This window comes from Megalops cyprinoides, chromosome 6 (assembly GCF_013368585.1).
Source record: "Megalops cyprinoides isolate fMegCyp1 chromosome 6, fMegCyp1.pri, whole genome shotgun sequence".
Taxonomy (NCBI): Eukaryota; Metazoa; Chordata; class Actinopteri; order Elopiformes; family Megalopidae; genus Megalops; species Megalops cyprinoides.
This window is the reverse complement of record NC_050588.1, coordinates 38610999-38638959: the sequence shown is the minus strand read 5'-3', so window position 1 is coordinate 38638959 and position 27961 is coordinate 38610999. Positions and strand designations below refer to the sequence as shown.

The following is a 27961-nucleotide window of genomic DNA, read 5'->3' as shown; positions in this document are numbered from 1 at the left end:
TTTCACAGGGACACGCGGCACTGCCCGGGTCTCTAAAAGCTAATGCTTCTTTCCTTTCCTCAAGATAAACTGCCGCTGCCACGGGGCCAGCTTGTTCTCGTCGTAGCCCAAGGTTCGAATCTTCTCCAGCTCGGTCTTCTCCTTGTTTTCCTTTTTTATCCTCTGGTGGTCCTCCTCCTTTCTGTCAGCATCAGTGAGAGGAGGAGGTATGAGTAAATTATGAGAAAACAACATTTCTACATTAATGAGGTTAGGTTAAGGCTATCGTGAGTACAGAACACTTCTGAGCAGAGCCGATGTCCAAGTGTCAAGTTCCTGTTTTTTAGAAGTGTTTTACAATCTCCACCTTAGAGGATTTTACAGTCTCCAATTTTTCCTGTTGTTCTTGGATGCCTGCCTGTAACATTTTTGGTAAAATTCATCTAACCCTATTAAAATGGATTAGTCTACAGAAAATATGTATCATTAGCATCAGTAATATCATCACTACAATCATCAGGGCTCCTTTGAATATGTTCTTGTATATGGTGCATTTTCAGCATGAAAATTACAGGAACCAAAACAAAATCAAAAGATTAGAATGAAATATTTGCTTATAATTTGCTAAAAATATGTCACATTTTATCAGAAAAGTAATAAGATAAACCATTCTAATTAAAACATGCTTATGGTACTGTGATTGCTGGAGATGAGGATCATTATAGAGATAAAAGAGTGAAGAAATTAATATGTAGCACTATGTAGGTGATATAAAATCATTTTACATTTTAGATTATATTTTACTGTGAGTCTTTCTTATTGTTATTATTGTAAATGGTGCTAGAGTCCTAACCTACTTCTACAGCCATGAGGTGCACTTAAAGATGAGAGTGAGAGTCACAAAGACATTCTTACCTTTTCTGTTCCCTGATTGACCCAGAGGAAGAACCATTAAAAATGCAGCACAATTACAGCATGCAAATACCATACCATATCTACACAAGTAGCAGCTTCACAGAAAAACTCCTAAAGCCTGGGGTAGCAGCTACAGATACAGCTATTTGGGGGGAAAAGAGCTGTAAGTTCACGAATCGTGAACTGATTCTAATTAAAAACAAATCCTTTAATGACAGCCCACATAGTTCTAAAGGAATTCATTTTAAATTACTAGTAACTGTTATTATATATATTGTACAAAAGTCAGTAATTGCTGGGTCTTTTTACTAATATGGGACTGAGAGACAAGGGCACTCACAGACAGTACCTCACAGAGGCCACCTTTTACTTACATTTCCTCATTCAGCTTTTTCTTCATGATGTCTCTTTTCCAGGCAGGCAGGGAGGCCAGACGGGTCTGCTCCTTCTCCCTCTGTCATACAGCAAGCGAACAGTTAATACCCACTATACCCACCCACTCACCCTTTAAACACCCACTATACCCACCCACCCACTCACACTTTACACACCCACTGTAAATACCCACCCACTCACCCTTTAAACACCCACTATAAACACCTACCCACTCACCCTTTAAACACCCACTGTAAATACCCACCTTCTGTCATATGGCAAGGGAACATCCATTATAAATACATGCCTATTCAGCCTTTACACACCCACTGTAAACACCCGTCCACTCACCCTTCACATACACCTTGTAAATAACTACTCAGACACCCAATGTTAACAATCATACCATGGCAGCTGTTATTTACAGAATTAGTGATATTCGGGCCAAACTTTCAACCACTCATTACCATTACAAAACCAACACATTTGTCACTTTATGTTTCTGGCTCTTCTGTACACTTTAATGTACAATATTATTTATTCTGCTGGTGATTGAATGCTTGCTTTAAATGCTGGTGAAACGCAGGAGCCATTATGGACTCTCTCCCGAGGGATGGCTACTGACTCCTCTTTTCCTCCACACCGTACAGATGATATCACACGTGTGAAAGACAACGGCAGTGAACTCCTGAGATCATGAGCAAGGTCAAAGGCTAAGGTTACCAACCAAAATTAACAGACAGGCAACCTAGATTAAAATAAATTACTTCAGTGAAAAAGTTGCTGTTGTTTATACCCCCATCCCCTCCACGTTCCCAGCAGTTCCACGGTCTCTCTCTGCTCCTCATCTTCCTCTATCAAAGAGGGGCCCAGGTCTGTGCCTTTGAGTGACTCAGGGTCTAAAATTAGTGGGTATGAGTCATTGGTTACATTAAAGCAGTAGATTAGGGATGAGTAGCTAATTGGTTAAATTAATACAGTAATTACCTGAATCAGGTGTCTAGGCTCTCGGGCGAAACAGAAACCCTCCAGAGGCAGAACTAGGTGACCTATTTCTGCAAAGCATTGTGACTTGCTGCAAAGCATTATGGGCTACGTGGGGCTCGGTGACACTGAGAGGCTGAATCTAAAGCCTGAATATATAGGCCCTCACAGACATGAACTCTTACAAGATACGAATCTCTCTTTCAGATTTACCACAGATTCTTACAAAACTGCATAGTGTTTAACTCTCACTGATTATGTGAAGATTCAACCCAAAGAACAAATACATTTTAACCTCACATTCATCCAATGCAATAAGTGTGCAAGCTGGACTTAATGTGTTAAACATGGATATGCTTGCAAATGGAGGAATAAGCTTTATTGCCTTTGCTAGGTAAATGCTTCACAGTCAAGAGGGTCTGTTCATTTTCAAGAAAACATACTTACTTCATGTCCAGTACTTCAAATAAACATATTAACATCACACAAACTTTTTAGAAGGTATAAAAATACAAGGATAGTGTTTCAATGTACAAGGATTAAAAATGTACATGAGTCTTTTTCAACACTTCCCCCTCCCGCAAACCTTATCAGTTTCATAACCCCAAACAGGACAGATTGCGTTATCAAAACATAACATTATGAATAAAGCTTAGAATAATAAAATGTTATATCTGTACTCAGCGAAGGCTTTAAATTACCCAGTATCATCTTATATCATTTTACATTTATCAGTGCCCTCATTCTAAGGGTTCTGTATTTGGCTTATCTGTCTGTTGGAATAAGGTATTTATAGCTATGTCTTGATTACCACATTTTTTTGACATTAGAGGGCCTCAGCTGAAAAAACGTGGTCACCAAGACATAGCTATAAATATAAATAAATAAATATATTTATAGCTATGTCTTGATGACCCCGTTTTTTCAGCTAAAGACGTCTGATGTAACTTGCCCTTATGTTCTCCTTCCGTATCCTACAAAAAACTTTTCAACTATTCACCTGCATCAACTCACCGCCCACAGCCCAATCAAACGGCTGACGACCCTTTTCTGTGTAATACCATCTCCCAGCAAGCCCTCTGATTATTTTCTTAACATGGAGGTAACATCCAGCATGTTTGAGCTCAGGCACTCCAAGAATTCCACCTCTTCCTACTCTGTGATACAGCAGCCATTTGAATCCAACATTTGATCCATGATCTGTCATCACAATATTAGATTTAAAAGCTGATTAGAATTAGAAGGATTTATCAATCAACTAAAGGGTTATTTAAGCAAAGGGTGTGAAAAAGCTACTGTAGCTAGGACAAATGAGAAAACAAATGGCCGACCACAGAAAACTGCTCTGGCCTGCTTTCTGACTGTGTATCAGGCTAGACCAGTTTCCTGTGGTTTGGCCTCATAGACGGTCAGAAAGCAGTAAAACTCAGAAAAAAACAGTGAGGATGTGTTGATTCTGCACTGTAGGATTTTAGTACTTGTGCACCTGGGACAGGTAACATGTGTACTGTAGCATTATGGAGCTCTTAAAAGCAGCAGTCTTCTGAAAACCACAGTGTTTACATGATTATGTTACTGTTGTTAATGTTCTCCGAGCACCTGCTATGCCACTCTATCCCCGTTTCATGCTTTTCAGACATTGCACTGCTGCAGTCACATCTCAAAGAGCTCCGCCTCCTTCTCCTTCCAGAAGGAGAAACTGCGGTCGATGTATCTGCAGATCTCCTCGTTGCTGAATTCTCCCAGTTCGGAGATCAACTGAATGGAGTCCTTACGGGTCATGACTGCAGGAGCCAGCTCTTCCTCCAGGATATCCAACACCTCCTCCTCCAGCAGAGGGGCGGGGCTACTGAAGCTCTCTTTCCTGTCCTGTACAGGGGGAGGGGCGGAGTTAACCAAGCTGTCCTTCCTGTCCTGTACCGGAAAAGGGGCGGAGTCAGTCAAGCTCTCTTTCCTGTCCTGGGTAGGGGGAGGGGGAGGTGGAACGGAGGGTGGGGGTGGAGGTGGAGGTGAAGAGGGAGGGGGAGGGGGAGGTGGAGGTGAAGGAGGAGGTGGGGGTGAAGGGGGAGGTGGAGGTGAAGGAGGAGGTGGAGGTGAAGGAGGAGGTGGTGGTGAAGGAGGAGGTGGGGGTGAAGGGGGAGGAGCAGACTGTAACTGGGGTGGGTCCGGAAGGGTCGTTAGAGGTTTCTGAACTGAAACCCCGCTGGCCCCCTCCGCCACCTCAGCGCTGTCACCAAAGTACTTCCGCTTGATGTCCTCGAAGCCGTCAGCCCAGTCCCGCCTGCCGGACTCCACCTCCACCATCACCTCCCGGTGGAAGTCGCGGATGAGCTCCCAGCTGTGCGTGCCCAGCCGGTCGAACATCTCGAAGCACAGCAGGTGCCTGAACTTGCGCTCGCTCCGCGACATGCTCATCTCCAGCAGCTGGAAGTAGCCCAGCATGAAGAGGTCGAGGGTCAGGCTGCCGTAGGCCACGGGGGCGCCGTTGATGTGCGGCAGAAAGTGCTCGGGCCAGTAGACAATGTGGGCCCGGCTGAGGCGGCGGATCTGCCGGCTGGGCACCTGGCTGAAGATCGCCCTCCAGTGGCCGATCAGGTTGCCCACCACCTGCCGCTCCTTCATCAGGTAGATGAGCTGGTCGTCCTCGCTCTGCGGGCCCGCCCCCAGACTGCCCTGCCGGCCGGCCGCCCGCGGCCTGACCGCGCCCGTGAAGGTGTACTTCCTCCAGTGCTCCAGGAACAGGAAGACGATGCGCTCCTTCCTCAGGTCGATGTACTCCTGCATGTAGCTCAGGTCCGTCTGCACCTCCAGGCTGCGTGTCGCCTGGTCCGGTTGGGACGCGGGCCCTGACTGGGAGGGGCTTTCAGAGGGAGGGTAGGCCAGAGCAGTGTGGGACGCCGGGGCCACAGGCTGGCCATTTTCGGCGTTCGGCGGCGGGTGCATGCTCTCGCCGGACCAGTTGATGTCCTCAGTGGAGGAGATGTAATCCTCCTCCAGGATGGGCTCCGACCTGCGGCCCCCCGCCGTCTCGCTCCCCACGGGCAGGGACCGCTTGCGCATATACACCCTGCCGACGCTGTCCGCGGCATGGGGCTGGCTCTGCAGCTCGTAGTTGGCCTTCAGGTTCTTCACCGACACACCGCACTGCCTGATCTCCCTCTCCACCTCCTCCCGAGTGGAGAAGGACTGGGAGCGGCCGATGTTGACGGGGGCGGGGGGCTGGGCGGGGTCAGGCCGGGAGGCTGCGGCCTTGCGCTCCTCCTGCGCGTACCCCGGGTACACCAGGTCCAGGATGTCGATCTCCTTGCCCCCGAGGGTGGCCAGCAGGATGGCCATGTTCTTCAGCAGCGTGGAGATCTTGCTGCACCACTCGGGCAGGTCCTCGGCCTGGCCGTGCACCTGCCGGGGGTTGACGGAGAAGTGCTGCTGGCTGATGGCGGCCGACACGGGCAGCAGCTGCGTCAGCTCCCTCTCCAGCTGCTCCAGCTCCGTCTCCACCGCCTGCACCTTGTGCATCACCTGCAGGTTCTCGATCTGCCGCTCGATGCGGAGCAGGTCGCCCTCCGTCATCAGCTCGCCAAACGGGCCCAGGATGGCATTGTGGGTGTGGGAGTAGTGCCAGTCTTGGGGCTGGCCCAAGCCGCGGGCCGCAAGCTGCAGGGGGGGGGGGGGGGGGGGGGGCAGACAGAGAGGGGGGGCGTGTCCCTCACAGGGCTGCGATTTCAGTGCAATCCTCACCACACATGGCTTTTACATGGATTTAGTGGTGCAGTGACACAGCTGAGGTGCAGGAGAGCAGACAGCGTGCAGAGAGAGACACAGCAGGGAAGAGAGACAGGACGGCTTTTCTGCTTTTGAGCCCGAGTACCTCAAAACCACAGTTTCTGCATTTGTTGAGAACTGGAGCACTGATGATGGGCTGGCTTTTTGAATGGTGAGAAGCAGGATCTTTTCACGCTCTTTGTTTACCTGACCTTTTAAAGAATGAGAGTTGTTCTGCCTACGGTGATTCGCATGCAACAAGAAGTGAAAAATCAGGCCTGAAAAGAAACGAAAGCTGAGAAAATGCACAGATAACCAAAGCTGTTATGTTTCCATTGGCACTGTGAAATGGGCCTCTCACCACACCACTGAACCATCATGTAGCACCTTAGAGCAGCAGAGCAGCGTCTCCAGGAAATAGCCTCTGCTACAGCTGCAAACAGCAGCTCTGCCACCTGGCAACCAACCTGCTTAAAAATCAAGCTTTCTGGAGAAGAGGCTACTACTGGCATTTACACTGCTGCCTGTAAGTTTCCACAGCAACCCAAACGCATGCAAAACCATCTCAAAGCCAAATCCCACACAGATCACAAGCACATAATTCAACCTCTGAGAATCTCTCCCCTCCCAAAGAGAACCAGGAGCTCTTTACACAAGTGCTGGTATGTGCAATCTATTGTCTGCAATATGCAGACAGTCTGCATCCTGCAATATGTAATATGCATGCAATTGTGTCATTCTGCCTTTTGCACTTTACTAGCAAAACATTTTTCAGTGATGTAATTTACAATTCAAATCAATCACTCCATAATCATTTCAGTTCTACAGTTCTACACTTTCTCTAGCTGATACAATTAGGTGAGCAGACTATCTTACATCACAAACATTATTTTATGTATTCAATCAGACACCTTTACTGTCATAGAAACCTCTGCATGCAAAAATGTAGAAGGACACTTACGGAGCACAGGGACAGCAGTGTGGTGTAGTGGTACGGAGCAGAGCTCGTAACCAAAAGGTTGCTGTTTGATCCCCCACTGGGGCACTGCTGCTGTTTTAACCTTGGACAATGTACCTAACCTACAACTGCCTGAGTAAATATCCAGCTGTATGAATGGATAAGAATGTAAGTTGCTCTGGACAGAGTGTCTGCTATATGACAATAATGTCGTGCAATATTGTGTTATATTATGTTGCTAGTACCCATAAGGACTCTGTGTTTTTCACTGCCGGTTACTCAGTTACTTACAGTGCCTCACTCATTATTAGTTACTAAAAGACACGATTATTGTGATTAAGGCTTCCTGTTATCAGTGACCCTTATGGGTTGAGAATGGATGTGCACTGCGCCAAGCCTGCAGCTACATAAGCATCTAATGATAGCATATGAGTGTTGGTTCTGTGATGCATTCCACACATTAGAAAACAATGTAATAACACCCTCCATGTGTGTTAGCGATGTGCAGCGTATCTATCTATCTATATATTCGATATGTAACCTGTATCTGTGTATTAGAGATGTAACGTGTGTTTTAGAAATGTAACCTATATGTGTGTTAGAGATGCTACATTCAGCTAATAGAACAACTCATGCAAAAAACACAGCAAACACAACACATACACACACACACACACACACACACACACATACACATACACACACACACACACACACACACACACACACACACACACACACACACACACACACACACAGACAGACACACACAGACACACACACACACACACACACACACTGACACACACACACAGACAGACACACACAGACAGACACACACACACACACACACACACACAGACACACAGACACACAGACACACAGACACACAGACACACAGACACACACACAGACACACACAGACACACACACTGACACACACACTGACACACACACTGACACACACACACCGACACACACACACCCCCGCCACCCGCTGGCCCAGCGAACCTTGCGTTGCAGCTCCTCCTCCTCCTGCATCTTCACCTGCAGCTTGCGCACCATCACCTGCCTCTTCCACTCCGGAATGGCCACGCCCTGCTCATCGTGGGTGGGGACCAGCGCCTCCACGTCTGCCAGGCTGGTCCTGTGGGCACGGCCTGGCTCCACGCCGCCATTGGCTGTGGGGGGCAGCTTCTCAATGCTGCCTGCGATTGGCTGGGGCTTGGGGGCGGGGACACTGTCTGTGGTTGGCTGGGGCTGACGGGCGGGGACGTTTGCTGTGGTTGGCTGGGGCTTGTGGGCGGGGACATTGGCTGCAGTTGGCTGGGATTTCTGGGCGGGAACGTTTGCTGTGGTTGGCTGGGGCTTAGGGGCGGAGACACTGTTTGGTGCAGGTGGAGTTGGGGATGTTGTTGGGGGGAGCGGCGAGGGGGCAGGTGTAGATGGGGCTGCTGGGGTAACAGGCGGAGAAGAGGGCCTCTGTCCCTACAGGAAGAGTGACACAAAATGGGCCGGTGACGCCACATACCTGTACACCGGGCTGCAGAGATTCAGAGGCTAATCGGACTAGCTAACAAGTAAGTTTCTCACAAACAAGGCAAATATTATAACCTAGTGAGGGAACCTTGGTTAAGCCCCAGTCTGTCTATCTCCCCCGATTTGTTGTTGTGTCTTACATGTTTATTAGTGTGGTTTTCAAGGGAGACGCACAAGTTAATTAGCTTATGGAGCCGGGTGGGGTTATTGAGGAAAAAGAAGGTCCTGACTGTCAATGTTTTAAGTTTGCTGGAGTGAATTACTGAAAACTCACACTGCTCAAACTCACTGCAGTTTACCACCATGCGGTTAGATGCAAGCTCAGATGCAAGTGAATTAAGTTATCTGCTATCAAGTAATCATATATATATATACTTGGCTGACAGCTGTAATATACTCTATATATTACATATAAAACTGTGTCATTGCTTAGTTGGTCATCAGACTGTCGGACAACACTTTAATGTTCATTTGGTTGCATCTTCCCATAGAAAAATAAGTCCCTGGCTCCTTTTCTTAAGATTTTAAAAGGAATCGGATACACTCTGTGATATCAGGTGATGCAGGGAGCGCCTACATTGCTCCCGGAGGTGGAGCCGTTGCTCCCAGCTGTGTATCCTTTGCTGTTAGGCGTCGGCTTCAGGCTCTTCCCTGCCTTAATCTCGGCCAGCAGCTCGGCGTTGTCGCCGGTCGGGGACACCATGTTGAACGACTTCGTGCCTGTGACACACCGAGGGGATAGCGACTGAGATGGAAGCGCCGCAAGGCAGATTTCTGAGCTTCAAAGCAAAACCACCGGGGACTAAACTAAACTTAACTAGACTAACTAAACAGCCACTATTTTCATATGCTTCAGCCCACCTCAGTATTAAGAGAATGGCTTTATGGCTATCCCAAACACATGAGGAAAAGTCTGTTCTATGAGATTAGTGAGAGTTGACAACAGCCATTTTGTGGTCTTGTGACTAGGTGGCGTGCACTGTACTGGGAGGTCACAGCTTGATATCTTCTTCTCCTCATTTCTGTAGCCTTGGGACTCTAATATGCTGGTCCCCATCCTACAAGCTCTGCCTCACGCTGGTGCTTTTCAGGTTTCTGCTCTCACCAGGAGCTGGTGTCGGGATTACACCACTTCAAGATGCCTTTCAGCACTTGCTTGAAGAGCACGCTTTGAGCTCCTTTGGAGCACTCGGCCTGGCTTTGAGCATTGGTGTGTGGCATCCTGGCTAGATGACCTGCCCAGTGAAGCTGATGGATGATGGATAAATGTAGCCTTGATGCTTGTGAGAGAACACTACTGTTGGCACGCCAACCCTCCCATTTGACCTGTAAGATATTCCTGAGGTAAGAGAAGCCTGACGGTACTGCTCAGTATCGAGTGACTGATGGTACGACTCTAACGCAATTAGACATCTCCTGATGTTGTGCAAGCTTTGATAAATTTTGCTTATGCTCGGAATAAACCTGGGTTCAAGAGACAGGTTTTCCAACACAGCAATGAACAAAGCACAAATGAAAAGCTCGCTGCAGTGTTAAAGATGCTACACCACGGAGGGTGGAGGAAGGCCATAACTGGGAAAACGAGGAAAGCCGTGTTAGAAACATCAGCAGATCACGTTTATCATACCAGAGAAAGAGGAAATAAGAGAAAGATTCAGGGGACTTACTCTTCTTTGGTCTGTTCACATCCTCTGGAAAGAGACAGAGTGAGGAGGACGGGAAGAAACAGGTGAGACACCGAAACATTCAGACAGGACGGGGTGAGGAAGGGTGCAGACACGGGGGTTAGGAGAAAGGGGAAATAATTAGTTTAATGACACGGACTGCTAGTACTGATCTGTCACAGGTATACCATGTGGAGAATGTTAATCTCATTTAAATCTACAACACTGGCCACCATTTCAATTTAAAGAAAATGCCAACTGATCATAATAATAGAAATTAAAGAAATAATGCAATAACAATAATAACGCAATAATAAATAAGATCATCTAACTGCAGTTACCCGCTGAGAAAAACTGCTACCTTTGTGTTCCATGGGGAACAACAACTACTGTCAACTAGCTTTTATTTTTGTCTGGAGTAATGTCTTAATACTAAAGCAGTCTGAAATCCAAACACAAGCTGTCGTAAACTCATCCCCTGTATAGCCCACAGTTATTCTTCAGTGAGACACTCTCGTTTCTCCTAAACAGTGGAGCTTTGGGTCCTGCTCCTGTTTGTCCGATAGAGTTTTGCAGCAACACGCAAGACTTCCTGCGCACAGCAAGGCAGCCATGCTCGTGATCAGCCTGCTGCCTCTCTGCTGTGATCGCATGCGAGGGCGGGCCGTAAATCAGGCTGGGTCAGGCTGCACACACGCAGCGGTACTGCACCTGCTGCTCTAGCGTACTGCTGCAGGGGGTCACACAGGGACAACAGTGCGTGGGGTTAAACTTTTGACATTTGGCCTCATGCATCCTATAGGATCCTTCTAGGAAGAGCCCTATGTATTTATATGTATACTGTACAAGCGGAACAAACCCAAGTACCCCGAGAAAATAAACAGTTTATTACATGTGTCGGTTAATCATTACTGGTTCCCTCCAAGATGAAGCCCAATGCTGTACACCAGGACTGCCACGCCCTGTTTCCTTCTGAAACGGTGATGTCATCGGTCCAAGGAGCAATCCCCTCAAGGAGTGAGCACTAAACCTGTTCCCATGGTAACGGCACCCTGCATTAATCTGTAATCAGGCACTGGGAGAGGAGAGCCACGCTTTTAGCTGCCTTGCTGTGGGGAGAGCGCCCCCTGCCTGTAAGGAGAAGCTCTTGCAGTGGCTGAAATGGGCTTCACTCTTCTGTTTTACTGGAAAACGCCAATGTGTCACTTGTAATAGCTTCTTTTTCTATATTGCATTAGCGCAGAAGACACCACCTGCAGATTAATGTTAGCATAGTGCTTACACGACTTATTACTTTGTTGCCACAGCTAAATCCAAAATGGTACCAACTGTACCACAACCTCACTTCAGAGGTGTGAACGTGACACCACTATCATGCTCTACCACGTTAGATTAAAAATAAACAACATTTGTCACAGTATCATGTTGCAAAACAGCCAGAGTGTAAACCTTCATCATCTACATAATTTATTTCTGCCTCCTTATAAATTTCAGTGCTCAGTATTTTCTGAAAGTCATATTGTGTAATGTTATACAGCCGTGAGGCAGTAGCCCAGAAGAATCAACGATATGCCAAAGTGACCACCAAGCTCAAACCCGGGATTAGTAAACCTTTTGTGCGTAATAGCTTGTGTTAGAGAATAAGACAGGATAGAGTGATCCCAGATCAGCTTCTGGAGAAGAGAGAGACAGAGAAAGGCCGCTCACTTCCTGTGGATGATGGCCGCCGCTGCTCTGAGCTCTTCTGGGGTGGAGTGTCCGAGGGCGGTGGTGGCGGAGGTGGAGGTGGAGGAGGGGGCCCGTTGGAGGGGAGGGGGGGTGGAGGTGGGGGCATTGCAGGGGGCTGCCCCTCCAAGGCCCCGTTCTCCGCTTTGGGGGGGCTGTCCGCTGCCTGCTCCAGCAGGACAGAGCCCTGGGGGAAATAAAATTACTGAACATATGGAGCACAGAGAGCAATGAACAAAGCTGTACCCCACACAAAGAACCACGCATAGAACCACACACAGAACCACACGAAGAACCACGCACAGAACCACAAACATCACCATACACAGAACCACAGGTAGACCCACACACAGAACCACACACATCACCATACACAGAACCACACACAGAACCACACGTAGGATCACAGATAAAACCACACACATGAACCACTGACAGAGAACCATACACAGATCCACAGACAGAGAACCACACAATAACCATATACAGAACCACACACAAAACCATAGATAGAACCTTATGCAACAGAACGATGCACACACAGAATTACACACACAGCTTATTGCCTGCAGAGACCCAGCACTTGATAAACAGTAAAGGCGACTAATGCAGAAAGAAACTGTAAGGTATTGACAATAGTCATGGTTTTCAGAGACAAAGTGTTACATTTCCTAACCAATGTACTCAGTTGTAAGCTAGGTGAAGTTACAAGCGATTATATTGCCCACATTAATCTTTAATTTGAAGCTTACTTTCAACAGTAATGGAACATCTTCTCAGCCAAAGATGTCTGTGAAATACTCATATATTTTTAGGTCTTTTATAATGGAAAGAGTCTAACAGCACAGCCCAACTCTAGAGATTCATCCATACCCCTTTTCCACTGTAAAGCTAGAACCAGGCTGGTTAACTCAGGTCAGGTTCTGGGTCGTCTTCCAGTATCTTTTGTATCTTGCTGACCCCTGTCAGTTCAGGCTGCTAACGATACTAATGCTGGCCTAATTACAAGCGAGGTGTTCACCAGCATTATTTCTGTGTGCTTTGGTACAAAAAATTGAAGAAATCAGCATGGAAAGGATTCATGCCATCACTAATAACAGAGAATAACCCAACACAGACATAGATGATACAAAGTTTCCTGGGAACTCTTGACCCTGGACCACAGACAAAGTCAGCATTACTCTCAGTCTGGGCAGACAGAAGCTTTTAGGGGCTTCATGTGCTACAGCTCTCTTTCTGTACCAAGAAAAAAGAAACATGGGGTAGCCAGGGTTCTGAAAGGAAACAAAACGAAAAGAAAAAGACCAATCACATTCATCTGGGGGGGCGCTGACTCCTCCCCCAGAGGGCTGGACTCTGCCGGTCTCCACCTCGGCTTGGCCCACTCACCTGCTCGCCGGGCTGCATGGTTCTGGCCCCGTGGTGTTCGGCCGTGTCACCACCCAGGGTCTTGTAGTAGTCCCCAGTGCTGGGCTGCTTGTTGAAGCTGCGGGACTTCCTGTTGGAGTCGACCCTGCGCAGTCTGTCCGGGTTCTCTCCTGCAGTCGGCTGTTTCCGCAAACAAGCAGACAAAAACGTGAGCGATCTGCAACCACTGATCCTAGTACAAATCATTATCAAAGATAGAGACCACATCCAAAGTACAGACTACATACAGAAGACGGAGCACAGAACACATCCACAGACAGACACTAGTCATATCTTCAATATAAACCACTACTTCCACTGTCCACATTCTCAGTAGAGAACATCCACAAAGCAAACCACATCCTGTCTACCCCCAACAGTAAAGACCACATATTCAACATAATCCACTAACTTAACCTATAGAACAAAGCAGCAAACTTACCCTGACCCTGCTCCCCTTCAGGGTGTGAAGAGAAATTCTTCAAGAGGAATTACACACATTTCCTGATGCCTGGTGTATATCTCTAAGACTGCATATGACCCAGGCAGCACATCACCAATGCCCTTCCATAGTGTCTGTGTCACTCTCACACAGCCCACCTGAAGCCCAGAACTGTAGTCAGGCTGGGTGTCACCTGAGCCCTGTTCCCTATACCTGTGTCATGATACCCTTCCTCTCACCTTACCCAGGCCCTTCTTCAAGCTCACCTATCGCATCACAGCACCATGACATCACCGCACTGCCCAGCCAATCGCAGCGGAGAAGACCAGGGCTCTTTTCGTGCAAATACAGAATGCAAACTGGGCATAACATGGCTTCCTGCGCTCGAATCTCACAGGCTCAGAGATTAGCTCACTCCTGACAGCAACATTAACACTGTGACTCTGACTAACTGCTCATGGATGTACGGATGCGGGGACATTTAGGGAGTACAATAAGCCAGCTGTATGTGCCTGTGTGTGTGTGTATCTGTGTGTGTGTGTGTGTGTGTGCGTGTGTGTGTGTGTGTGCGTGTGTGTGTGCGTATGTGACTCACTTCTTTCTTGGGAGCATCGGTCTCCACATGACGCAGGTTGCTCTTCACCTGCAGGTAGATCTCAGCTGAGGCGTGGTCTGTGGGGGGGGTGGGGGCAGAGTAGCCAGGTGGGGAAGGGGGCGGCTGGGAGGGGTTGGGGAGAGGTGTGGCTGGGGGTGGAGGAGGGGGGAAGGTGGGCGGGGGAGGGGGGCACGCGGTGCTGGGCGTTGAGGTCACAGGGCCTGGGTGCAGCAGGTCCATGTAGTTCTGCATGTCTGAGCGGTTCTGATCTAGAGGTAACGATACAAAGACACACCGCATCAGAACCTCCTGTAAGTCCTGTACTGCACTCCTGTACTGAACCAACACCTCTGTATTTATTGTAATTTTCATCTGCCAGGAGAGGCCAGTGTATGAAAATGCATGCTGTTACTGCACAATCTGCAGTTTTTTTGGTTATTTTTTTTGCAAATTCCACTTTTTCACCCAACCTTCGTAGTCAGCAACTGTGCACATTTAAACTCGTCAACAAAACATTTACAACTGCTGACCCCATGTAGGAGCACAGGGTGAGGCAGGGTGTCTAGTCCTCCAATATACACACACCTGTCCCATGGTGCACCAGGAGGCAAACGCCGTTGGGGGGTAGCCATTATCTGAGTAACTCACAGGCACCCAAGCCAGTCCCAAAGAGCGGAGGAAGGAGTGGACCCTGGCCAACCTACCCACCCTTTTCCCAGCAGAACTGAGCCAGTTTGTTACACCAACATGGGCACCTGGTTATTATTGGCAAAAGACATGGCCGGTTTCACACCCAGGCCATAGGGCTCAGCCTGTGCTGGAAACAAGCTCTTTTACTGTCTGAACCTCTTGGGAGATACACAGTCAGGTATTTTGCCAGAAAAGGAGTTAGCATTTAAAGCGGGGCCTTGCGGACAACAATGGCATTTGAACAATCTAGCTGGTGATTGAGAGTTTTGCTTTTTTGTATTTATAGAAGAGAGAATGTGACAAAAGGAAAGAATATTACAAGCCAGTTTGAGCTTGTGTTGAGTTCTGAACTCTATCACAACCTTTTCAAAAATGTACCAAAACAATTATTCACTTCTGTGTAAAATATCACTGTTTGAGGAAACTATTCAGAGAATGTGCATGTGTGTGTGAAACACAGATCCCCAGGGCTACCTGCAGGGGGCGCTGTGGCCCTCCTTTCCTCAGTGGAGCTGCAGGAGTCCTCGTTGGTGTGCGGGGAGGAGACACCCGAATCCGGCTGCTTGTACTCCTGCTCTGCTGAGGTGTCCCTCGACAACACACGGTGCTCCACGCTCTGCAAACACACACACACATATGCACGCACGCACACACACACACACACACACACACACACACACACACAAAGACACACAGACACACACAGACACACGCATGCGCACACACACATACACACGTACACACACGCACACAGGCACACGCACGCACATACACAAAGACATGTGCAAATAGTGTTATTGTGAACCACATAAAGTGTGAGAAAGAGGGCAAGCAGTCACCAGAGTGTTTTTTTCAGTTGTAGTTCCAGTGTATTTGGTGTCATTTCTGAGCTTCTGCTCATCATGAAATTTGTGATGCCTGTACTCCTGTACTCCTGTGATGCCTGTACTCCTGTACTCTGTAATGCCTGTACTCCTGTGATGCCTGTACTCCTGTAATTTGTAATGCCTGTACTCCTGTGATGCCTGTACTCCTGTACTCTGTAATGCCTGTACTCCTGTGATGCCTGTACTCCTGTGATGCCTGTACTCCTGTACTCTGTAATGCCTGTACTCTGTAATGCCTGTACTCCTGTGATGCCTGTACTCCTGTGATGCCTGTACTCCTGTAATGCCTGTACTCCTGTGATGCCTGTAATGCCTGTACTCCTGTAATGCCTGTAATGCCTGTAATGCCTGTACTCCTGTGATGCCTGTACTCCTGTACTCTGTAATGCCTGTGATGCCTGTAATGCCTGTACTCCTGTACTCCTGTGATGCCTGTACGCCTGTACTCCTGTAATGCCTGTAATGCCTGTGATGCCTGTAATGCCTGTAATGCCTGTACTCCTGTACTCCTGTACTCTGTAATGCCTGTACTCTGTAATGCCTGTACTCCTGTACTCTGTAATGCCTGTACTCCTGTACTCTGTAATGCCTGTACTCTGTAATGCCTGTACTCCTGTACTCTGTAATGCCTGTACTCCTGTACTCTGTAATGCCTGTACTCCTGTACTCTGTAATGCCTGTACTCCTGTACTCTGTGATGCCTGTACTCCTGCAATGCCTGTACTCCTGCAATGCCTGTAATGCCTGTACTCCTGCAATGCCTGTACTCCTGTGATGCCTGTGATGCCCGTGATGCCTGTTACCCCTCACCCTCTGCACCCTGACAGCCCGTCCCCTGCTGCGCTGCAGCTGGTAAACACTCAGCCTCACAGCCACAGATCTAATTAGCCCGGCCGGGCCGCGCAGGTGTGTCCCTCAGTCCCTGCAGATCCACACAAGCAGCTTTGCAGTAAACACCTGCTGGACTCCTGTCCACACAGGCAGGAAGTCAACAAACGCAACGGAGCAGAGAGCACATTGCAGGCCCGTGCGACAGGCACCTACCCGTGCACCGAACACCTTAACGAGGCGTTTCAGGTTTGTGTTAATGAGGCCCACCACTGGCCTGAATCCCCACGGATACTGCTCACACAAAGCGATAAAACACCAGCAACGAGCTGCTGTCAGCTGTGTTACATTTAAGTATAGTTGCTTAGCAGGTGCTAGGTGCTTACATGTCATCCATTTACACAACTGTATATTTACTGAGGAAATTCAGCAGTGCCCCAGCAGGGACCAGGACTAACCTTTGGGTTACAAGCTCCTGCTCCTTCCCACCATACCACTCTGCTGCCTACTGCTTCTGTTACACTCTTCATGATTTTACTCCTTCATGGTTTTAATTTTATTCTTACTTCACTGCATGATTGCTCTTGGGGGTAAAGGTAAGAGGTGCACTTTTAAAATAAAACATTAATCCCTCAATCTAAATGCTGAGGCAAACAGCCGGAGCAAGAAGGCCTGGAGAGGGAGAGGCCAACTGCAGGGGGAGGGGCCAGTGAGAGGAATGACCAGTGAGCTGGAGAGGGAGGGGCCAGCTTGCCTGAGAGGGAGGGGCTAATAGTCAGAAGTGGGAGGAGCCAGGTGGCCCGCAGAGGGAGAGTCAGTTGCCTCGAGGTGCCAAGCTGCTACGGTCCTCACCATGTTCTCGACGGTGCGCAGGTATTTGGCACACTGGAAATGGCCATTGTACTCAGCCAGGTCTGCAGCTGTGAGGCCGTCCTGGTCTCGGATCCCCAGATCCACCCCGTTCACCACCAGGATCTGACAGCACTGCCAGCAGAGAGCAGCCATGGAACCGCACCAGGGAAAGACGAGAAGAAGAGAAAGGGGGGAGAATAATGGAGGAAACAGATTTATTCAGTGGATTGAAATGTCTGTAATAACAAAACACTTATCAGAAACTGAGTTATCTGTTTCAGCACCAAATTTATTTTGTAAATTCACTTCTGACGCATATCAACAGCTACTCTAGAAGGTTTCATGTGCAAGCGTTTGTTTCAGAAAGTTCAATGCTTTGGAAAATGGAATGTATTCTGTTAATAATCCTATTACCATAATACAAAGCCACACACCGCAACCGAAGGACAACCACGTTCACATCACAGGCCATTGACATATGATTAATTTCCTGCTCTGTTAATTGGACTTTTGACCCGATCCAGCCACAGTCAATACACTACAAACAGGAGCTGCACTTCAGGTTCTACACTGAGTAACTACTGACACTCAACTGTGGTGTTAAAGCACTATGGACAATCCACTGTAATAGAAATAGAAAGAAGCTCCATGTACAAAAGGATGAATTTAAATCAATCAAATGGGGCGAGACAGTCTCAAATCACCTGCACAATCTAGTCAAATGCTCACCATCCCTTTGTATGCTTTTTGTAGGGTTATGGTTATGGTTAAGGTTAGGGGTTAGGGCCCGGACAGGTGTCCCTCACCTCCAGCTCCCCGTTCTCCGCGGCATCGTGCAGGGGGGTCCCCCCCCAGCTGTCGCTGACGATCTCTCCCCCGTGGAGCAGCAGCCAGCTCAGCACCTTGGAGTGACCGCGGCTGGCGGCGAAATGCATGGGGGTGGCACCTTCGCTGTCCCGGTCAGACAGACTGATTTCTGTGAAACTCATCTGCAACAGGACACCAACGCAGGTATCAGCATCACTGTGAGCCACGGCTGGCATAAGCGTGTAGGAATACATTCACTATCAGCCATGGCTAGCACAGGTTTCTACATCTGCATTCACTATCAGCCATGGCTAGCACAGGTTTCTACATCTGCATTCACTATCAGCCATGGCTAGCACAGGTTTCTACATCTGCATTCACTATCAGCCATGGCTAGCACAGGTTTCTACATCTGCATTCACTATTAGCCATGGCTAGCACAGGTTTCTACATCTGCATTCACTATCAGCCATGGCTAGCACAGGTTTCTACATCTGCATTCACTATCAGCCATGGCTAGCACAGGTTTCTACATCTGCATTTACTATCAGCTATTGCTAGGAGAAGTGTGTACATTTGAATGTTTGAATTCAATTTCAAGCTAGTTAGCTAAATAAATTATTTAAAAAAAATTAAAAAAAAAGGAATACTGCACTGTGTCGCCGTGTACATATCGGTATGCCTCCAGGCTTTTGCGATTTTTGCATCTCCTTCAGCCATAGCTGGCCAACATTTTGTCCTCATGAAGACTGAAATAATGGTCAGATGCCTCACATGGGTATACCTGTTGCTAGGTCACTGATCCTTTTTGGTTAAACACCTCCAGGAGTGATCCCACTTTAGGTTTCATTTTATTCATCCTGGTCTATGTTGTTGTTTGTAATTACTGAAACCAAATTACTGTGCTCTTCTTCAATCACCATGGTCAGGCATGGTTAAAACCCATATGTTCCTTTCAAAGGACTTTGGGTACCCCGACACATCTCAAACCCAAACTACACTACAGTTCTGACTATGTGGGGAGAGATCACCTGAGCTGAAAAGTAATTGATCAGCCAGTCAAGGGGTTTGAAAGAGTTCCAGTACATGGAGAAACTGTACTGTCACACAGTGCAGTGACATGCTTACCAGCCAAACGATGACTGTGGAGTGTCCCATCTGGGCGGCGGCATGGAGAGGAGTCATTCCGTCATTGGCTCTGATGCGGGGCTCCGCCCCACAGTCCTTCACCAGGTACTGGACAGCCTCCAAGTGACCCTCTTGGCAGGCCAAATAAAGGGGTGTGGCACCATTCTTTGTTTGGGCATTGACCACTCTGGGAAGTGAAGTACAGACCAATGAAGAATGAAGGACTGATACGTAGTTTCCTTTAAAAGCCTGAGAAATATTGAAAGGGACTGTCAGAGTTGTCACCGATCCCACTGATTACTCTAAAAGGGCCGGGACGATAAGAGGCAGGTGTTGAATATTCATTCATTGAGGCTCTGTCATTAGGAGGCATACGGAAGTGTCTGAATCATTCATGAAGGCACCTGCAACGAGCTCTCACCTGTACAAACAAGGGCTGGAGAGTGGGGGCCAGGTACTACGGTAACACACACACACACACACACACACGCATGCATGCATACATTACATGGACCCAGGAGACACACAGACACACTGAACAGAACATAAACACCCTGCAGTCTCATCGCTTGTTTTTCTGTCGTACACAAACATGTAGTTGACTCTCCTACTCAAATGTGCCATTGCACCCCGCGATCTTGCTTTCAGTTGCAACTGCAACAATGGAAAATTGTATTATCTTAATTATTTAGAATAATAATAATTAAAGTGGCTCCTCTAGTGGGCTGTTTGATAGAGCCTGACGCAGCCACAATGGCTCTTCCTGTGTGAATAATTCAGACCCTAAATAAAAGCTTTCCCCCAACAGAAATTTAAGAGGAGCAGAGAGACATGGAGGAGGGCCCGGTTAAACATATAACCCAGGCATCTGCCATCAGCCAGCCCTTATACCCATACCGATCATTTTTAGCCATTTTCTTAAAAATATAAAACATGTTTCATCTTTAAGCTGTTCATGTAAGATAATGACAATGACTTTATTTAATGAATGAATCTTTCAGCAAAACAAATTGGATTTATTATTGCTACTAAGCGAGTGCAGTCCTCATTATGATGTAACCCTGTAACCACTAAAACCCTTTGAATCGGGACGATAAGGATTCAACTGTCTTTATATTGTCCATGTGGTGAAAATGCTTACAACCCAGGAGGGGAATTTCTGTTCCAGAATAAACAAGAAATTTCTGTATGTTTTTGTTATTGTTCACTTGACTATTGATGTATCGCTTAATTTGCCTACACTTTAATATTATGCACTTTCATAGTATTATTTTCATTTGTAAAGTTTCATAACTTGGGATGAATGAAATCAGTGCAGGAAAAGCAATACTGGTCATGGAAAAACTGAAAATCCTAGACAGCCCCAACAAGGCATTGGCTCTGAGACCGAGCAGCCTGGCACGATCACCACCACCTTAGGACCGAGCAAAAGTCTTAGTGGTGCCACTCTACTGGACAGAAAACAAGAATCTAGGACATCTCAGATCAACCATCTTACACGGTCAAAGATCCTGCTATAGGCTGACCGCACAGGGCTCCTGAATCGAGCGTCTTTGATAGGTAGGATTCCATGTGCGATTATCTCTGCCGTCCCTTCCCTGACCCATGTTATAATTAAGCTCAGGCAAAGCTTTTAAGCTGTGCTAATTAGCTACACAACATGCTCCTGCACTGAGTCTGCTTCAAAGTCTGAAGTTCTTTCCCCATTCTGGAAGAAATCTCCTTCGGTCCCCATCTGAGCCACAAAGACAAACACCAAAGATTCATAGACGAAATAAGTGATTTGTCTTCCTAGACAGCCAGAGACCTTAACATTCAACTAGCTACTGAGTGTGTGTGTGTGTGTGTGTGTGTGTGTGTGTGCGGCTAATTTGCAGGGGATTCTGCCTGTTACATTGTCTGAAATTAATGACAAATGAACCGTCTGAGCATACAGTGCCTAGCATGTTAAATGAATCTCTTTCTGTAAGTGTCCTTTATATTATTGCCGAAAAAAGTCACAGAGGCATAAAAAGGCTGTTAAAGCCGGAAATTTGGGACTAAAAGTTTATATTCTGTACCTGTTTCTGTATGGAGACAGAGACAGAGAGTGGAACAATCTTGGTTACAACTCCGACTACAGGTAAAAGCAACAGCTATCCTAACCTAATGCACCTAATAATGTATCACTAAAAGACAGGAAAATTAAAAATAAATCTGCCTTCATGAAACAGTTGGCCTAAAAGAATTTCTCCTCATGAATTAGAATACTAGGGCGCTTATTCTTCAAGGCTTGGAGCTTGGATTCTGTTTATTTATAAGCCTGTCAAATAAGTTTATCAGATTATGGCTCCAGTGCATTATGATTTGTAAAGATCACTCTTGTTTCAGAGAGGAAGGCTATGAAACAAGCCGTGGGAACAGCATTCAGACTCTGGAGGACCGCTCACACTGCGGGACTGACCAAGGACCCAGCAAGACTGCCTTTTTTTTAGGAAAAGCAAGGGGTTAGGTAGATTCAAAATAATAAGCATACACTTCAGGCCTTATTAAAAAAAGACATTTATATAAACAGAATGCTCTTCTCTCTGCTCTTCTCAGCCTTCCCTTGGCATTGACTGATGACAAATTACACCAGGAACCCCAGACAGCTGGCTCAGGGGTCGACCCAAGGGCCAGACTGTGTGACTGAGACCTTAAGGAAGTAGGTTACACCCTAATGGCATTAACAGTGTCAGCTCATGGCCTATTTGGGACTGTAGCTGCAAACGTTTTTGGTGAGAATGTTGAACGACCCAAAATGTGAGGGCGAAGGACTGTACATGTACCTATTTGGAAAAGTTCCGTTGAATTCAGTTACACTGATTAAAGTTATCTTGCTCACTAACCACAGTTTTTTCGACTACCTTACAGACTCGCTGAGCATGCCTGTTTGGACGGACCATCAGCTCTGTAAAGCTTTAGAGACTATGTTTATTAATGTGTTTACCCATGTGTTTGCACATCCTGCCAGTGTGTAGTGTCCTTGTGTCACGCCTGTGTGGTCTGAACCTCAGTGACGGACAGACAGATGAAACTGACTAAAGCCATTCGTCTCCATGGAGCCGACTGAGAAGCATTCTAGCGTCTGTTGTCCCTGATTAGTGTGCACTTGGCTAACCACTATGCTTAACCGTGGTAACAACTTTGTGTTGCTGTCCTACTCTGCCTCTGAGTGGTCTTACCCTACGTTAATGCAGTCCATGCATTTTAGTGGTCTCACCCTGCGTTTGAGTGGTCTTACCCTGTGTTAGTGTGTTTGAGTCTTACCATGCATATTTTCCCTGCTTTTGCGTGGTGTTTGAGTGGTCTCACCCTGCATTAAGGTGGTCTTACTCTGCCTTTGAGTGGTCTTACCCTGTGGCAGAGTGGTCCTACTCTGCCTTCGAGTGGTCTTACCCTGTGTTAGTGCAGTCTTACTCCACATTTTAGTGGTCTCACTCTGTGTTATAGTGGTCTTATCCTGCATTTGAGCAGTCTTACCCTGTGTTAGAGTGGCCTTTACCTACCTTTGAGCAGTCTTACCCTGTGTTAGTATGGTCTCACCCTGTCTATGGATGGTCTTGCCCTGTCTCTGGATGGTCTCACCCTGTCTATGGATGGTCTCACCCTGTCTCTGGATGGTCTCGCCCTGTCTCTGGATGGTCTTGCCCTGTCTCTGGATGGTCTTGCCCTGTCTCTGGATGGTCTCGCCCTGTCTATGGATGGTCTTGCCCTGTCTCTGGATGGTCTCACCCTGTCTATGGATGGTCTTGCCCTGTCTCTGGATGGTCTTGCCCTGTCTCTGGATGGTCTTGCCCTGTCTCTGGATGGTCTCACCCTGTCTATGGATGGTCTTGCCCTGTCTCTGGATCGTCTCGCCCTGTCTCTGGATGGTCTCGCCCTGTGTTAGTGTGGTCTCACACTGTCTCTGGGCGGTCTCACCCTGTCTCTGGGTGGTGTCGTCTCGGCTGGCCTTACCCTGGGCTGTGCCCGAGCAGGAGCCTCAGTGAGGGCAGGTCTCCCTTGGCAGCGGCGTAGTGAACAGGCAGTGCCCCCGTATCCGTGACGACCCTGGGGTCCGCCCTGTCCCCCTTCAGCAGCCATTCGGTTATCTCGTGGTGGCTGAAGCGGGCGGCCAGGTGAAGGACAGTGGCCCCAGAGCTGTCCCTGTCCTGCCAGGAGAGGGCGCCAGTGAGATATGGGGCTGGGCACACTCACACACAGAGAGCAGGGAGGCATTGGAAATGTGGGAGAGTTTTCTGCCTGTTACACAGGTGTAAGGCTCAGGTGGACTGAACAGGACGCTAGCACAGGCAACACGAGTGACTGGACACTGTGGTGAAGATAGCATATGTGAGTCTAAGACATACAACAGGTAGTGTGTAGATGACTGAGGCGTGTAATATAGGCATCATGGGTAACTAAACGGCTGCTCTGGTGGAGGAGATACGGCCCCCGCTCTAACGGGAACATGGCTACAAACTGGCCAGACAGACTGAACACTGTAGTGTAAAATACAATGCTGTTGTACAGCTAGTATATGTGACACAAAGACATACAACAGGTAGTGTGTCGATGACTGAGAGTTGTAATATAGGCACCATGGGTAACTAAACAACTCGACTAACAGCCTACTTCCCCCACTCTAGCGGGAATACGGCTATAGGCAGGGCAGGTAATACCACGCTGCTCCACACCAGCAGCATGGATTCGGCCTCCCAGAGAGTGAACGTCATTAGAGCAAACAGCTTCCGAAGCCTCCCGCCAAAGGACGCCTCCCTCTGTGCCCAGTCTGCCATGGTGTTCTCCTAATCCCCCTTTGTGCTATATATAGGCTTACTTCTAAATCCCCTGCAGCGTATTAACACCCTGCAAGTACCAGGAAGAATCACTTTTTAAATCTCAGCGACATCGCCTACCTTTGTTCTCCCCGTTTAAGTGCATGACACCCACAAACACAGTAAATGAGGAAGACAAATGTGACTTTGGGTTTCCCGGGGGAGCGATAACTCCATGGTTTGACTGGATTGAGTACAGGATGTGATATCGTTTAAAGGCTTTATCAGCCCTAACCAGAACTGAATTGAATGGCAGTGTGTAATATTACAGTGCCCAAACCACCACTGTCCTTCTGTCCATACTGTCTCGGGTTCAATGTGCACATTACCCGTACACATTGCAGAATTCTGTTGGGTGGAGTTTCTACCAGATTCATATAAACCCAACCCTTTAAATGACTTGCAATAATGTTGACTAAGGCCATCATCTCAGCAAATATTGTGACTGTCTTCTCAGAAAACAAGGGTTTTGGGCATCTATGACCAGACGGGTCTCTCATGATAACATTTGCTGAGGTACACAGCGACAGAAACACCGCCCTTTATCATTTTACAGTAATATCTGCAATAACGCCACTCTCACCTGAAACCTCCAAAGGAATTTGGAAGTGCCTAATTTCAAGCCCAAGTTTTCTTTCTAAAATCAGTAATAAACTCCACTTTGTGTAAGGAGGAACGCATACAGAAATGTCATATAAATAATCATGTAAATGTCTGGTGTAATTAGCACTGTTATTGCAGACTATAATTGACTGTTACAGGTTTGCATCATTGCCTGGATAAAACGTGTGAGAAACGGATATGGGTTAAGGCTGAACTGTAGTTTCCTCTGATTCAGAAAGGCTTGGTGCCTGGCAGCTAAGGAGAGCCCTACACCAGAAATAACCCCCCTCCATCCTGTCCACACAGCCAGACGTTGGCAGCTACTCCTACTGCCATGGCAGTGAGCACAGACCTGTGGTAAATAAGTCCAAGATACACCAGGAAACACATCTCTCCCTGAGGGAATTTATAATAGGATAAGCATTCCACTGGCTGACATTATAGTTAATGTATGAGTTCTTAAGACTCTTAGAGTGACAGGAAGTTAAAACAACGTTATCAGAATGTTATAGATTGTATAATGTGGCATTCTAAATAATGGTAGCCAGTTCTGGCTTACAGTTTAAGGTTTGCCGGTAAAAACCTGCTTTCCAAGGGAGGAACAGAAAAGAGCTCGCTTGCCTTTGAAACGATTTTCTTTTTGATCGAAGAAAACTCGTGCTCCTTCACTAATGCTTTTTAATGATTTTACCACAAATAGCGCACAAACGTGCGACATTCCCGGTCGTGAAAGTAAAAATAAGGGCACTTACCGCAGCTCCGCACCCTGCCTGCGTTATGAGCCACTGCAAACAGGCCAGGTTGCCCGTTGCAGCGGCATCGTGCGCCGGGGTCGCGCCGTTCTTCGCTAGGCTGTTGCCCGGTAGCCCGGCCTCCTCCACCAGGTAGCGCAGACAGGTGAGTTTCCCGGACCGGGCAGCGTGGTGAACCGGAGTGGCTCCGAGCGGGTCCTTTATATTTCTGTGCAATACTTTTTCCGCGAAGAGCACTTTAAGCGTCTGAACGTCCCCCTGCCGAGCGGCGAGAAGGGCCTTCTCCACCACCATACTAATTGTCGGTCACCTGCTCCTTAACAATATTTAATACAAGGCGCCATAAAAGTTTACGCCAAACATTAAAAAGCAAATCCTGCGTCAAACATAAATATTCCAATTATATTATTTCAAAATTTACTTTTAGGAGTTTAAATCCTCTTTCTGTGCGTTTGAGCTATTCTCTTCCATATTTTCCATAATAGGGTTAAAGATTATCACCGCACGTGCTGACTAATAGCTCACGTCCGTAAATACGGAGCTCATAGCGGTGGTGTTGGTGTATTGGATTTGCAGACGTCAGTTCCAGGTATTTGTCAGTCATCACATTATTACATCAACTCCACAAACTATAACTGACATCTCAGAATGAGATGAACCAACAGCATATTTTAAAGGTACAGGATGATGGCGAAGGCTGTGCGGTCCCTCTCTCTGACAGACACCTCCTGCGGCACTGCGTGTAGAGTCTCCCTGCGAATTAAGTTTCCTGCGATACCGTTACCTGGCTCACCAACGGCAAGACTCAGTCTCTGAGACAAGCTGCACGCTTGATTGGTCTTAATTCACGCAGTTCTCTTCAGACGCGCCTTTTTAAGAAGCTGCTTATTTCCTTGTTCCCTGGGCATTTTCGGGACGTTGATCCTTGCTCCGGGTCCGTTACCCGTGGCTGCTCCCGGTGACTGAATGAACGGAGCCACTTGTTGAATAATCCATGAAGGGGAGGATGATCGCTTCTGCGGGCCACTTGGAGCGCGATCCAGTCTTAAAGGGGCAGCGCGTAACACTGACTTGAACTTTCTCCACTTCTTCATTGTAGTGCTTAAGTGCTTACACAATATGCCATTCTGGTTTTCATAGATGCATTTCCGTTATACAACAGATGATCTTCTTAAATAAGGCAATTATTCAATGGGACTTATTTTTTGATGTATTTACAGATTAATTTTATGGCAGTATAATATTAATATGACAAGTATTACTATTTATTTTTAACAAACAGTGAATGTAACTAAAGTCAATATCGTATGGAAATGGAATCAGCAAAAATCTACATCTCCTAGCGGACTTAAACTCTACTTTTGAAAGATGGACAGTGTGCGGAACAGTTCAGAGACACTGAACTGTTTTACACGTAAGTGGAGATTGCTTGTTGTTGAAGGGGAGAGTCCTGATCTCTGCCAGATGTGTCTTTTATGGCTGGTTTCTGACAGAAGCTCTCGCAGGCTATGAGGATGGCACTCATGATGGCACTCAGAGAGGCAGCAGCAGCCAGCCAGAGAGAGTAGCCAAACTCAAACCCAGGGAATCCTGGGATATTCAGTGATACCTAGGGAGGACACAAAATAAAGATATTACATCTTTAAGGACATCTGCTTAAAGAATAAAACCACAATCTTCAACACAGGAGTGAGGGATATCAAGGAGTTTAGTGTGTTATACAAACTCTCGATGATTTAGTATTGAGATAAGCTTGTCTATCATTTCTCACAATTGTTATCTGTCAAACAGGTCTGCATAGTATTATAGGTCCTTTAAAATGGAGGTAATTTCAGCAGTGTAATATTATGTAGGCTTTGTAAGCAACCACAAGCAAACTGTACCTCAAGCTGGTGCTTCTCGTACACATGAGCGCAGTATCCAGCCACTCCAGCAAAGATGGCAAGACCTACAGGAACATACAACATTCACTCAGCTTTCTGAACTATGAGTTAATGATCATAAATATGTATGAAAAGCAGGTGGTATTAAAGAAATTATAGCAATTTGGCCTGCCGCAGTCATAGAACATCCCTGTATTACTGTATTATTATGAATTTTGGAAACATCTGAGGTAAAGCAAGTGTACGAACCGGCCAGGAAGTTGACCCCCACAGACAGCCTCTGTAGCTGCCTCCTGGTTCTTTCCTCTCTGCAGCAGTGAAAGTATCGGGACCCCAACAGCATAAACA

At 47.2% G+C, this 27961-nt stretch overlaps 1 protein-coding gene across 1 annotated transcript; it reads right to left on the bottom strand.

The window, feature by feature from the left end:
• Nucleotides 1–39: 39 nt before the first annotated feature.
• On the bottom strand, nucleotides 40–26024 carry LOC118779638 (espin-like). The gene is made up of 15 exons (XM_036531815.1): nucleotides 25731–26024; nucleotides 23516–23709; nucleotides 19538–19724; nucleotides 18409–18591; nucleotides 17603–17734; nucleotides 17060–17082; nucleotides 15510–15649; nucleotides 14346–14614; nucleotides 13291–13449; nucleotides 11884–12088; nucleotides 9090–9232; nucleotides 7955–8461; nucleotides 4447–5883; nucleotides 3911–4074; nucleotides 40–181 (listed from the first exon to the last, which is right to left on the bottom strand). The coding sequence occupies exons 1-15, from the start codon at nucleotides 26022–26024 to the stop codon at nucleotides 40–42; spliced, it is 4179 nt and encodes a 1392-aa protein (XP_036387708.1).
• Nucleotides 26025–27961: the final 1937 nt, after the last annotated feature.